The 13,328-nt window shown below is 41.5% G+C and overlaps 1 protein-coding gene across 1 annotated transcript in view; it reads left to right on the top strand.

Moving 5' to 3' along the window:
- The window catches only part of ralgapa2 (Ral GTPase activating protein catalytic subunit alpha 2), an 84,917-nt gene that overhangs the window by 50,774 nt on the left and 20,815 nt on the right, over positions 1-13,328 (top strand). Inside the window, exons 34-38 of the mRNA XM_029494312.1 lie at positions 1,074-1,145; positions 1,777-1,900; positions 2,017-2,172; positions 4,845-5,003; positions 6,905-7,032. Coding sequence (XP_029350172.1) covers positions 1,074-1,145; positions 1,777-1,900; positions 2,017-2,172; positions 4,845-5,003; positions 6,905-7,032 — 639 coding nt within the window. The remainder of the gene's footprint in view (positions 1-1,073; positions 1,146-1,776; positions 1,901-2,016; positions 2,173-4,844; positions 5,004-6,904; positions 7,033-13,328) is intronic.

Below are 13,328 nucleotides of genomic sequence, written 5' to 3'. Positions count from 1 at the left end.
AAGTGGTATTTTAAGAAATCATAAAAGGCTCTCTTTCTGTCTGGTTCTTAATCATTCCATCTCAGAGATACACCTTAAATGTAGTCTGTCAGAACAGAAAATAAAACACAATTTAGTTTAGAGTAACCTCTGCAGTCTAATTTCCAGCCCTGACAACGTGGCTGGTACTGTTTTTTTCTCCTGTGAGTGTCTCTGGGCCAGTGTGAATGTGTGTATATCATCAAGTCAAAATGTGGTCCTGGAGAAATGTAGTGTAGATGCCACTTAGGCAGTGGTTTAAACAGACAGGTGACAAATAAAAAAACTGATAAGTGGGGAAACAGGGTGACAATGCTTGTGGCAAAACGGGTATGAAAATTATGAAAGTGAATAATACACTGTGACGCTTGCCGTCAACAGATCTCAACCCAGTTGAACAACAATAGGAAATTTTAGAACATGTCAGACAGTGTGCTCCACCAAAATCAAAAACAAAGATGTTTTTTTGAAGAATATTGGTCATCCCAATTTTAGAGTTCTCACAGTATCAATGTCAAGTAGTACAGATTGAGTTACACCTTACAGGTGTTAGATTGATATTGTCCAATGACTGTTGAGTAATTGTATAATAATAATGCAGTCACTGGTGAACACTCATGAGCTGGGAAATTAACATGTTGCTGAAGATCATCTGTAGTTTGGTTTTGGTTTACTCCGATGTTGGCTTTTGACTCATGTGGAGAAAGAGCAAAGTTAAAAGCACACTGCAGCATCTTAATCTCCTCTCCACAGGGTAAACGTGTCCAGCTGTTTTCCCCAGGCCAGCCTTACAGAGCCACATCTTTGCAGTGCTTCCCTGTAAATTAAAAGCTTACACCTTTTAATGGTGATGGTGCCACAAGCATACAGCTAGTAGGAGATTGCTCTTTGCACCTGTGCCTTTTTTGCCTTATTAATCTGAAGCACAAAAAAACAAAACTTAAGTTGAAAAACTGTGTTGTTGGCTTTGGGTTCTTTTGACAATTCAACACAGTCATTTTTTTACACAGACTTGGGAAATATTTTCTATAATCAAAATGTTCTTTCTCAAACAGGAAAAGTTTCCATCTACTGAAGAAAAATTCAAAGCTCTTAAGAGAACTGAAGAACTTGGATTCCCGACAGTGGTAATACTTTTAAGTTATATCAGATAATTTATTTTATTACACGTCAACAGATAATACAAATATAATTACTTTTAGAGCTCTCTGTTCATCTGCCACTTTTGACCAAGGATAAACCCTAAGTTCTCAAACCTATAAGGACACAAATTGCACAAATCAAATGAACTCTAAATTTCATAGGGCTTATTGAAGCAGAAGCATCATATTTTCCTAATCAGTACTACCTCCTGCTGATCACTGTCCTTGAAGTAGCCCGCTATTACACTTATTTTCCTTTGTCCTTTTTAGTCAAATCAATAAATACTCCACACATTGCTATGACAAAAGCTGATAAAGGAGCATGCTCAGGATTGGACCTTGTTCTTCCAAATGGCCAGACTTGTTTGGGCAAAAACAACCTGTTCTAAAGCATGCAACTTTGACTGAGTAATTGTTTTTGTACTGCCGTGCTGATGTCAGCACGAAACCTAATTATGCTAATATGCACAATTTACAATGAGAGGAAAGTTACAGTGTGTTACAGTAATTGAATTCACATTTCAAAGCCTTTTTTCTATCTGAAGTGGTTGAATAAGTGGGAGACTGCTCTAGGCGCTCTGTTGATACATAACCTGCTATATGTTTTGTTCTGCAGTCGAGAGACACACAAGATTGCTGTGTTCTATATTGGAGAGGGCCAGGAAGACAAGTGCTCCATCTTGTCTAACAGTGCAGGCAGCCAGGCCTATGAAGACTTTGTATCTGGACTGGGATGGGAGGTGCAAACAACCACACCTTCAAGTCATCATAACCCCTATAACCATTAATATTTTCTGAAAATGCACAAAAGGATGTATGGGCACACGCAGCATTAATTTTCATATGTAACTCCCAGGTGGACTTGGCCACGCACTGTGGTTTCATGGGTGGCCTCCAGAGAAATGGCAGCACAGGTCAAACAGCTCCTTACTATGCTACCTCCACTGTGGAAGCCATCTTCCATGTCTCCACACGTATGCCATCTGATTCTGATGACTGCCTCACCAAAAAGGTAAATGGATTTTTGATGATTTTATGAAAATTCTGTTTGTGTGACATTTTGATGATTATTATACTATATCTATTGTACACTTGAAGTACAGATTATGTTGAAATGGCTACACAGTCCTTCCTGCGCATAGCACTATGTTGTTGTAGCCTTCAGCTCTATGTTAGGCTGTGAACAGGAGGTGTGACTCTAGAGTGCGGGCATTGATTAGTGACCCTGGCCAGGCAGGCCTGAGGAGTAGAGAGTCACCAGCACATGAGTGAAGAGAGGGCATGTGCTGCTGTGGTAATGACTGTGATTCTGCTAGCCCCTGCCCCCCTCCCTGTGTGCTGTGACCAGGGCCTGGATTCAGCCATTAGCTCTCCCTGCTAGGGCAGGCGCCGGCCGGATGCCGGCAGGATCCTTTTATCCAATTCCTGCTGCCGCCACAGGAACGATCGATTGGGTTCTGCAGTGGGATTCTGAGCTGTAGTACACCAGTAGCAGTTAGCAGGAAGAAATGAGCCACAAGGCCTCTGCCCGTGCTGCCAATCTTCTCATACAGTAGCCTGCTGAGAAGGGAAATTCATCAGGCTCTCCTCATATCCAACCGCCCTCCAGTCCTCCACAGACTTACCCCCTCTCCATTTCACAAATAACCTCTAACTCATTCCAAAACCATCCTGAACCTTTGCTGCAAGAATTAGCTAGACTGAGTAAAGATTTTCACTGACCAAAGTGAGGCACTGGAGGGGCAAACATGCCCAGAGTGGAGTGTGCTGCCACTCCACTTCCATTCATTTCACTCGAGAACTTCTGTAATTACTCATGCTCACCTTGCACAGACAACCAGCCGCAGACGCAGCCAAAATTGGCTGGTTGCTTGCATACACAGATGCCTCAGAAACAGGTTGGGGAATGAGAGTAGAGAGAGCAGAAATGTAGGGTTGGAAGAATTGGAACAAGCTTTGTCTATAGTAGAATAAGATGCTTCCCTGTCAATTTAAGAATAACACTTTTAGGCCAACAGTCACCCTCTTTACTGCCTGTGACGAAAGGGATGTACTGTCGGGGGCTCTCTCAGGGCAGATTGCCTGTTTGAGGACGATGGTTGGAAAAAAAACAGAGCAACCAAAAAGAAAAGAGGGAAAACCATGAATTCCTCAATTCAATTGTAGGTTTTGGGGCAGTGTAGGCTGCAGCAGTAGCAGCTGGCTTCAGTAATGTGGTTATAAAAGTGACCTGCAAGTTGGGGTCAGTGTGTGTGTGTGTGTGTGTGTGTGTCGTGTGTGTCTGTGTGTTAAAGAAAGAGATAGATGGGTTCTTTAGCTGTCACACTCAACCTCCGACGCTGTTGCTTAACTGGGCTGCTGAAGGTTGTTTATGTAAGGAACTTGTTGGGGGTCCTCTGGTTTGTTGTCTTGATGAATGTGAAGCCCCCCAGCTAGGTTGGAGTTCAAAGAGGGCTAATTGGACAAGAGCCTTTGGGTTGAATCACATTTTATTAAAGAAGTCTCAAACATTTGGATGTCATTAACAAGGACATAAATAGATTGGCGCAGAAGATGATTGACTAGAGCATAAGCATGCTCATTAAACTTGTAATTCAGCTCATCCAAATGCTAATATCTTATCCCAAATTAACACCCCAGTCTCGATTGTGTACCTCAAATGCATATTCAACATTTTCTATGAATTTGTCCTAGTGACTGACCTAGTTGGTACCTGCTGATCCTTGGACAGACAGACTGAACTGGCAAGCTTCAGTAATCAGCATGCCGTGGATTTGTTTAAGATTACCGTATTACCATAATTAAGGGCTTATAACAGAATGTGCTAATTGCATTTTTGGTGGCATGGGCATGTTTTTTAATCGCTCATTAGTCCCACAGTACATTGGCAGATGTTTTCTTCTGAGTAGCGGCTCACTTTTCATTGTCCATGATACATCAGAAAGGAGAAGGCTTGATTTGACTTCACTGGACCAGCAGCTAATAAGTTACCTACACTTGTTGGAGTATATAATGTAGCTGTGGCCATCTACTTTTCTTTGGAAAAGGGAAAGCTGTTTACATGTTTCAAACTAGCATCAGTCAATTTCCTGTCATTTATGTGTATCTTCTTGTCCAGCCCAGTTTCATTTGTGTTTGTGAATAGAGTGGAAATGGGAAGCAATTTTATCTCTGATGGAGAGAGTTAATTGGATTTGAATTATTTGTTTTTAAAATGCTCAATTTGGTGCATTTTATGATTGCAATTTGAATTTGTAATGAAAAAGGCTATAAAAAGAACCCCAGACCACTATTTAAAGCATTGTTTCGAAATGGTTTCTGATTTAGCTGTAAACGTTCACCTTGCTCTTGCACCTGCTGTATTTTGGTTTTATCTTCGGTATGCACCATTTTACAGCAGTGTTTATAATGGAATATATCGTTAAATAATTCTGCTGTATGCAGTGATAAAAGCCAGTTATAGCACATTACTTATGGAGTGTACACTGACTTGCCAACAGGAAATAAAATTTACTATCATTCATCCCTCAGTTGACCCCTTAGCCTGCTAGAGGTCAAGCAGTGGCCATATGCAGAGACCCAGTCAACCTGGACGTCACTGAATTTGTATTCCCGTCATCATACGGGTGAAAATTATCTGCACTTGCCAGATATTTAATTAGACTTATTTTGTTTATTTAACAGCTACGTCACCTGGGAAATGATGAAGTGCACATTGTGTGGTCAGAGCACACCAGGGATTATCGACGTGGCATCATACCAACTGACTTTGGCGACGTTCTTATCATCGTATACCCAATGAAAAATCACATGTATTTCATCCAGATTGTGAAGAAGCCCCAGGTAAAATTCTATTTGGTAATGCAGCAGGTGGGGAGTGTGTATGTCTTCACACATTCTTTTAGTTTGCTGAGTTTTACTTTGTTTTTACTTTGTTTTTTTTTTTCGAAAACCACTCAAGCTATTTTCAGCTCTGGACTAATTCACACTCTGTTCATGAATTACAGCTGTCCCTTGTGCTTTCTTTTGCCTCAGACTTTGCTGAGAGTTTTATAAATTCTTTCTCCTATTGCAGTTCTCCTCCACTGCTCTTACTCCAGCAGTGTATTATTACTCACACTGTGGGCATGTGCTTTCAGAGATGGTTACCGGCCTTTCCTGGCTGGCTTTCATCTTGGATACTCCATTGCACTGCACTCAGTGTGTGGCCTACTAGAAGACTACAAGAAAATTTTGTCATTTGAGAGCTGGCTACAGAGGTTCACCACATCCGCAATACTTTCCATTAAACATACACAACATTATTCTGATGAAAAAACAATTACATAATTAATTATGTATCGTATCTCTCATTGTCAAAGCACTGATAATATATATATATGTCTATAAAATAATGTACGATACAAATATCTCAGTTAAACTTTTATAGGACAGTCAAAGATGTAGCACCAGCCTCAAGGGACCTGCCGTTTTTCTGAAGAAATCGCTGCACTATTTTATGGTTAAGTTTTTTGTTCAACCCTACTGCATTATTTCTTCTCCATTCATTAAACTTTTGTTTTTCTACAATATTCATCACTTTTTTAAATATCATAGTAACTATTTATTTTCATTTCTGCAAGGATTAAAATGAAACCAAGTGTTAAGTGTCATTCCTAAAACCCTGTGAGAAACTATGTGCATTGTGTTCATTTAATGTCTAACAGAAAGTTGTAACAAGGGAAAAGACAAGACATTTTTGAATACGCATCATATTCAAATACTCCAGTGGTTGCATATTGTTCAGAAATTAGTGAATACACACATTTCTGTTTTCAGCTTAGGGTGGGTTTCTGCAGCTATAACACAGTTGTCCGTGTTCTTCATGCAAATCATCAGATCATCAGATTCTTCAAAATTCTCAAGTCTTTCAATTACCAAGAATGCATTTTTTCATATGTCATGTGAAGAAATGCATTAAGACAAGTTACCACTTCTTAAGGAGGTCCAAATATTTGGAACTTTATCAGACAGGTATATCTGATAAATGTAGGGTAAAATTTTTATGCTTAATTTATGAGGTAAAATTATTACAAAATTTATATTTTATGTCATATGTTGCGTATTACTTATGTTAATAAGAAGTATATCAAAGAGGAGTTCTATAGAATGTGATTAAGTTAATTGGTTGGTATAATTACTGGTTAAAATAGATTTATTTTTTAATTTGACTAGTTATTATACTCACTGATCTCCCAAGTTGAAGGCAGCCGGACCTTTTGGAGAGACTTTGACATCTATGTCAACTTCCAGGTCAATGACCATTGAGCTTCAATGATTAAGGGCCCGCTTCCAATATGCATGAACAGACGCGTGTACCCACACACACTCACATACTGCCGCTAAACTGGATATTGGCCCTTTGTATTTGTTCGGTAGCTCAATATGAGGGTATTGTTTAGTATTGATTGTCATTTTAATTTCATTTTCCTAACATTGATTCGCATTAGATATGTTTGGTTGTCATGCAAAGTTGGGTAAAATCCAATTTCAACTTGAACCCAGCCCTAAACAGATGGAGAAACGGTTAAAAAAAAAAAAAGAACAAAAACATTCTTCAGCCCTTTCTTAATTTTAAGTACTTGCTTATAGGCAGGAGATTGACAAACTACTAACTTTGGATTAATATAGACATTTCACTGTCAAACTTTCTTAGTATTTTCCTCATCTTTTTTTTTTTTTTTTTTTTTTTTTGTCTTCCACAGGTTCCTTTCTTTGGGCCTCTGTTCAACGGCGCTATCATCACAGGCACACTGCTGCCAAGCTTGGTGCGGGCCACCTGTATCAATGCCAGCAGAGCTGTCAAATCCCGGCTGACTCTCTACCAGAGCTTGTATCCTTTACTCGTTGTGCCTTCTGCTTCATTTACTGATCAGCCATCCCATACAGGGATGACTGATCAGAGGAATGTAACAATTTTTAAAAGGTCAGCTGATTATTCTACATGCACCTCCGACCTTTAATGGAAACATACATTGAGCAACATTTTTATGATGATTTCATTAGATGCCTAACACCTCCTAGGTTAAATTTTCAGCACCACCAGCAGTCCATTTGGGTAAATTCATTGAGGCATGTGGCACGCTTGTCATGTCAGCCAACGTACACAGCTGTATGCTGACACTGATTTTTATGGCCTGGCTGATTTACATACAGCTATTAGGCCAGGACTGTTTCACAGCCTGGAGCAGCATGCGAGGTTGTGTGAGGCTGTTTTGGGTAGGGGCACAGATAATGTGTCATCATCTATCACTACCATTTTATGGAGCACAAGGAGAGCCAAAATAAGAGCACCATCAACAAATGCACACAAGTGCGTAGAGATAGAAGCACATACACTCACTCTCATCTCTCCACCCACCCATCCAACAGTGTACCGTTAAGAGCCTGACTCCAGCTGTAGTTGTCAGTTGGTTTAAAGGGAGTGTAATCACCAATGGAGCTGAATTAGCATGTGAATGCCAACAGCATTGGGACAGGGGGTGAGATGGTGGGGGGGCAGAGTCAGGATGGGCCCTGGGCGGGACCTGATCTCCCCTAACGTTCCACTCTTCCTCGGACAGCATGTACAGCACCGCCTCACCAGAACCATGCTGCCCGCTGACGGTTGCTATAGAAACCTCCCCCATGGAGATTTTATTTATATAGAAGAGTAGTATCTATTGTGTAAAGTCACTGACTTAAAAAAAAACAAAGAAAAATGAAGGCAAAACATTTTTATGCTTGTAAGCAATTTAAGTACTATAAGAGTTATTGATAACAAGGATTTTACTCTGTAATTACTCTACACCACTTTCTGCATACATTGTTTAGAGTTGACTGTGTGTAAGTATGTGTCTGTATGCATTTCACAGCACATCACATCCCCAAGCCCCCCATCCTTATATCAGGCCTTGTCTGTGTGTCCCTGGGGGCATCCTGAGTGACAGATGTCTGTTACCCGACGCCAAGTGAATTAGCCCAGTCCGCCAGAGGGGGGCCAGCCACAGGCCTGCCTGCCTCTGTGAGCCTCAAGAGGCGCGGTGGTGGTGGTGGTGGTGGGGGGGTTCGGGTGGGATAGCACCAGGCCTGTGCTGGGCCACAAAAGCCTTACCTGGCATTCCTTAGCAGAGGAGCAGACAGCACAAAGGCATGATCTATGAGAGGAGATAAGTACTGCCTCTGGAGTTCTGGCAGTGTTAAGACGCCAGGCTTCATGCACTCCAAGAGAGGAGATGAATGAATGTGCCAGGCGAAGCACTCTGCCAGCAGAAATATCTGCATGTCTGTCTGTCGGCTATTTGTCTGCTTAGCTAGCGGGTATTTTGAGGACAGAGGCAATGGATAAAGTAACAATGACCACAACAGCATATTTGATATTTGTCATGTGAAAGCGATAACCAATTTTGTTGATTTTTAAAAGAACTGAACAGAATGTCATAATTGACACATTGTCCAGCCATGGTATGAACCACGAAGAAAACAGTCTTGAGTGGCACGTGCTGTTACTCTTTTATATGCTGGCATCATGAATTTTGCTGTTGTATTATAACAGTCTTTCGCACTTTTCCCTTTTTCCATTTTTCCCCACTTTTCCCTCCTCATCACCTCATCTTCTCAGGATATGTGGTTCTTTATCCTTCACAGTTTGGAACAATGACATCATCTACACCATGAATGTGTGTATTTATTTTTTTTTTTTTTTTGCAAATATGAACATCCTCATCCTGAGTTTAACCTTTCTCAAAGCCTTAACAATCCAGAGTGTGCTCTCTGCCTGTGAGGCCACTCTCCAAGGTAATTAGTTGAATATTTCTTCAAAGAGAAGCTATATGACCCCTGTGTGTCCAGATAAAAGGCTAGTGTGGCGCTGCAGCCCCCTCTATCACTCCGTTGCAAGGCTTGAGATGAGTCCAGCAGTAAACTGCAAGGCTCACAGGCTCTCTCAGGCAAATAGGATTTTATATTGAAAAATGACCACCAGCAACATTTTCAGAAAATGCACACAGATAAGCTTATAGAGTGGTTCTCTGATAGATCCCCTCCTCTCTGGATTTCTCCCTGCCCCATCCTCTCTCTCTCTCTCTGTCCCTCCCCCTCTCCCTCTCCCTCCTTTCTCTGCATCCCCCTCTATTTCTGGAGGATTTGTGAAATATGTGTCATTGCATTGTTTTTCTTTTACATTGGCTAGAACTCAGTGTCAGTTAGGATTTGCATCACTTTCTCCTGTCAAGACAACCAAGGCTTTATAGCCATCGTATCACAAGCTTCTCAGAGACAACTCATAATTTATCATCTATTATTTATATGCCTGATGGAAAATGCAGCTGGTCTGGTTTTGTATGTTCTAAGTGTATTGCTTCTGACTAGTCCATACTGCATAGCTGCATTTCCAACACATGAGACCACAAAAACTTCTTATTAAACCGCCATTGTTTTTATAGATTTATTGGCAAGTAAGTGAAGCCTAAGTGAATACTGTTTTGTGTCTATATTAATGGAGTTTTTCACTGCGGACATAAAGTGTGTGACATACTGGCTGGAAAGAGACACTGAGTTTGTGTCACTTGAATCCTGTCTTTCAGTAAGTGGCAATGCTGTCCTCTGCCATTTACTGTACGATGAAGATCCTTCATACTGTCACTGTGAAATAATGTCTTCATCCAAAAGCTTGGATTCATTTCTCTGTTCAGCAAGCACTTGAGTTTGATGTGCCATCCATCATTCATTGTGAAGGGGATATTGGTAAGGTTAAAAACTGTCCCTGTGCGTATATGTTGGGAAGATGGCAAGTTTCTGATAGGTGAGACAACACAGAACTGGCCTCGATTTGGAGACACAGCCTCCCTACTGCACAGAATCAATAGCTCTTGTACACTGCCCTTAGTCCCTGTCGTCTGCTCTGACACACACATAAACACAAACACTCACACACATGCTCACAGATCCATCTCCAGGCAGCGATCAATAACCATAATCTGTTTCTGCCCATCGCCAGTCATGCGAGCCAGGCTTTTAGGTGGTTTGTGTGTGTGTATTTGGATATGTGTGTCTGTGTGCAGCAGCAAAGAGAAGAGAGGAAGGCTTGATCCTTTTGGTGGAACCCAGAAAGGTGCTGAAGTGTGTCCCCTCATGCACTCATGTGAACAATCCAGCAGCAGATGATGTACATAATTTGATAGATGTGTACTGGGAAATAGTGGCTAGGATATCCTGTATGCATTGTAGTCCCCCCCTCTCCCCAGACGCCATCATAATTATTACACTCACTGCTTTGACAATGACATATTCCCACACCCCTTCTGAGCAAGTTATTGTACCACTGTCACTGTGTCTTTGTCCAACAGCAGCATGTTCTTTTGTATACTGTAAGATTCCTCACCTAGAAGAGATGAAAGTGCGTCTGCATGCATGATAGGGTGCCATGAAAAGGATCTGCCACGTTAGTGTTGTCTCACATGAATTATTTAACATCGTTGATAGGTCTAATTTGCCAGCTGTTGTGCCATAACTGTCAGCAGTCTCATGGATAACACTCAGCAGTCTATATCACTGTGAAACACAGTGTTTGAGTGGTCACAGTGAGATACCAAGCTTGTCATTATATGTTAGATACTCATATCAGCCTGAGCTGATATGAGTATGACTAGCCAACTTCCTGTTTATGGAAAACAGGGGTGACCAACTAATGTGTCTTTTGAAAATACCCCACATCATTTGAATCTTGCAGTAAATTCTTAGAGAAATCACCTTGTAACACACTGTATGATATTCATTGTCTTTCAGGCCATCTCACTGTTGGCTGTTGGCATTTGTGAAGATAGTTGGCATTTGGAAAGGGCCAGTTATGAGATGTTCCTGTTTGGAGTTGGCCAGGGTTCTTTGGGCATTGGCTTTGAGAGGTTACACAGTATTTTGGGGCTGCAGAGAGAGGAGGGGTTTTTCCCCCACTGAATGTTTTAACCTAATCCCATTATCAGTGTACCGCACTGCCTCCCATCTCTTTCCCCTCTTATCCCTACCTCCTCCCACCCCTCTCTCCAGCTGACCAGCTGTTCCTGCCGGGACTCACGACAATGTCCGATGTGTTCAGATCACTGAGTACCCCCCCAACCCCACCGCCACCCTTCCAACACACAAATACACAGAGCACACACAAATGCACAACTAAAGCAATTGCCTAGCCCATTACTGGAGCCTAGGAAGGCATAGAGGGAGGAGGGTGTTTGTTAAGGGAGAAGGGGGGTAGCTTTGGGGGCAAGCACAGGCCTGTCAAACCAAGAGCCCTGACTCAGGAGGCAGCCCAGCTCGGATGGCATATGGCGTCTAGCTTCATACAACATGCAAAAGTATTCTCTCCCTCCACCCCCACTCATCCATTCCCCCATCACCCTGTCTCCCTCCCCTGCTGCTAATGCAGAATGACTCATAGCATTACTCATTTTTTTTTCTCTGCCCCTCTACCCCTCCCACATCAGTTACTCCTCCTCTTGCCACCCAGCCTGTAACAAAAGGTGTCCACTGCGAGGCACCCACACCCTGAAAGCCCTGGGGGCCCAGCCCAGCCCAGCCTGCACTCTGAGGGCTGAGCTCCATGGAGGCCGCCCCTTTTAAACACAGGTAGAGCAGGCATGGAACCAGACGGCCAACAGCAGGGACCCACAGCCTTGCCTGGGTAGCATATACACACACTGCTGGTGTCAAACTGTTCTGCCTGTTTGTGTGTTTGTTTGCATGTATACAGGAACTGCTTTTATGCTGTCGTGCACCTGGCATCACAAGATGACTTAGCTTCATGTTTGTGCAAGTGCATTTTTATGCTCTCTGTGCATCATGTAAACCCTTTAAACAAAGGCATTGTGTGTTTTTTGCCTTTTTTTGTTGGTTGGTATCAAATTAATGGTCACACTTTATTTCTGTGCAATTCTAAAGTAGTTTTGACTACTTTTCCACTTTTGATAAATTTATAATGGGATTTTTTTACTGTAAATTAAAACATAACAAGCCATGGAGTTTCAGCTAGCACTAACAGAGGCTACATAGGCTAATGTAACCTAAAGAATGTTGTTCTCTGTGTATTTTTAAACTTGAACCCCCACCCTCATGCCCCTCCTCTTCTCTCTCCGTCTGTTATCCATTCATGTCTGACATCTGTCTACTTGTGAACAGCAAAGTGAAAGCCAGCAAGACTGCCAATTTTGTTTGGGATTGCTTTCGCTGCCCCATCTCCAACTCACGCTTAGTGCATCAGGTAGAAATGCATAAACAAGACCAACATTTTTATGCTTTTTTTTTTAGACTTACTTAGTTGACAGTAATATTGGAACATTAGTTTTTTTATTTACTTAGATGTATTTAAATTTGAGTACAACAAAGAACTATTTATATATGCAAATTAAAATTTGGGGCCAAATAAATCTACTTCACTTCATAGTTTACTTTACTTACTTTACTTTAAATGGCAGTGTCATTACTGAAATCAAAAGTTGTTAGTGGTACCATATCACAAAATAAAGTATGCAAAACATGGTAGAGGAATGTTAAATACTAAATTTCAGTATTAATTTTACCTATGATATAATTTTAGACCCAGTAATGATTGAGAATCTAGTTGATTTTTCAAGAATAGCATAAAGTTCACTGATATATCAGTGTTTTCTGTTTGAGTAAATAACCAAAGATGAGCATGTTTTTTCAAAAATTTAACCACCACCCACATCCACTTTAAACATGCTGACTTAACAGAGAACAGTGATCACAACATGTAATGGAATGGCCATCAGCGCTGGATGGGGTGCTAACAGGCATCAAGAATTTCCGTGGAGAGTCACTCCAACAAATGCCCTCACTAAAGATACAAAAAAATCAAATGGCTTTTTTGACGACATTGCTAATTGGTGATTGGTTTCTGTAAGCCAGAATGCCCTGACCCCACTGTCATCACTGGACTAGTCCTGAGTCCACTGCTGTTGAGAAGGCATGTTCAACATGATTGATTGTGTGGTAGTGCTGCTTCTAGCTCCAGTGTAGAAAACTTGTCTGTCTGCTTTAAGTGATTAGAGTCCAGCTAGCCATTCCATCTGTTCCCCCCAGCTCTGTTTAATTAATGAACTTTCTTTCTCCGCCCTGTAGCCAGCCAGAACAACAGTA

This window comes from Echeneis naucrates, chromosome 22, assembly GCF_900963305.1.
Source record: "Echeneis naucrates chromosome 22, fEcheNa1.1, whole genome shotgun sequence".
Taxonomy (NCBI): domain Eukaryota; kingdom Metazoa; phylum Chordata; class Actinopteri; order Carangiformes; family Echeneidae; genus Echeneis; species Echeneis naucrates.
This window is presented reverse-complemented; position numbering and strand designations above follow the sequence as displayed.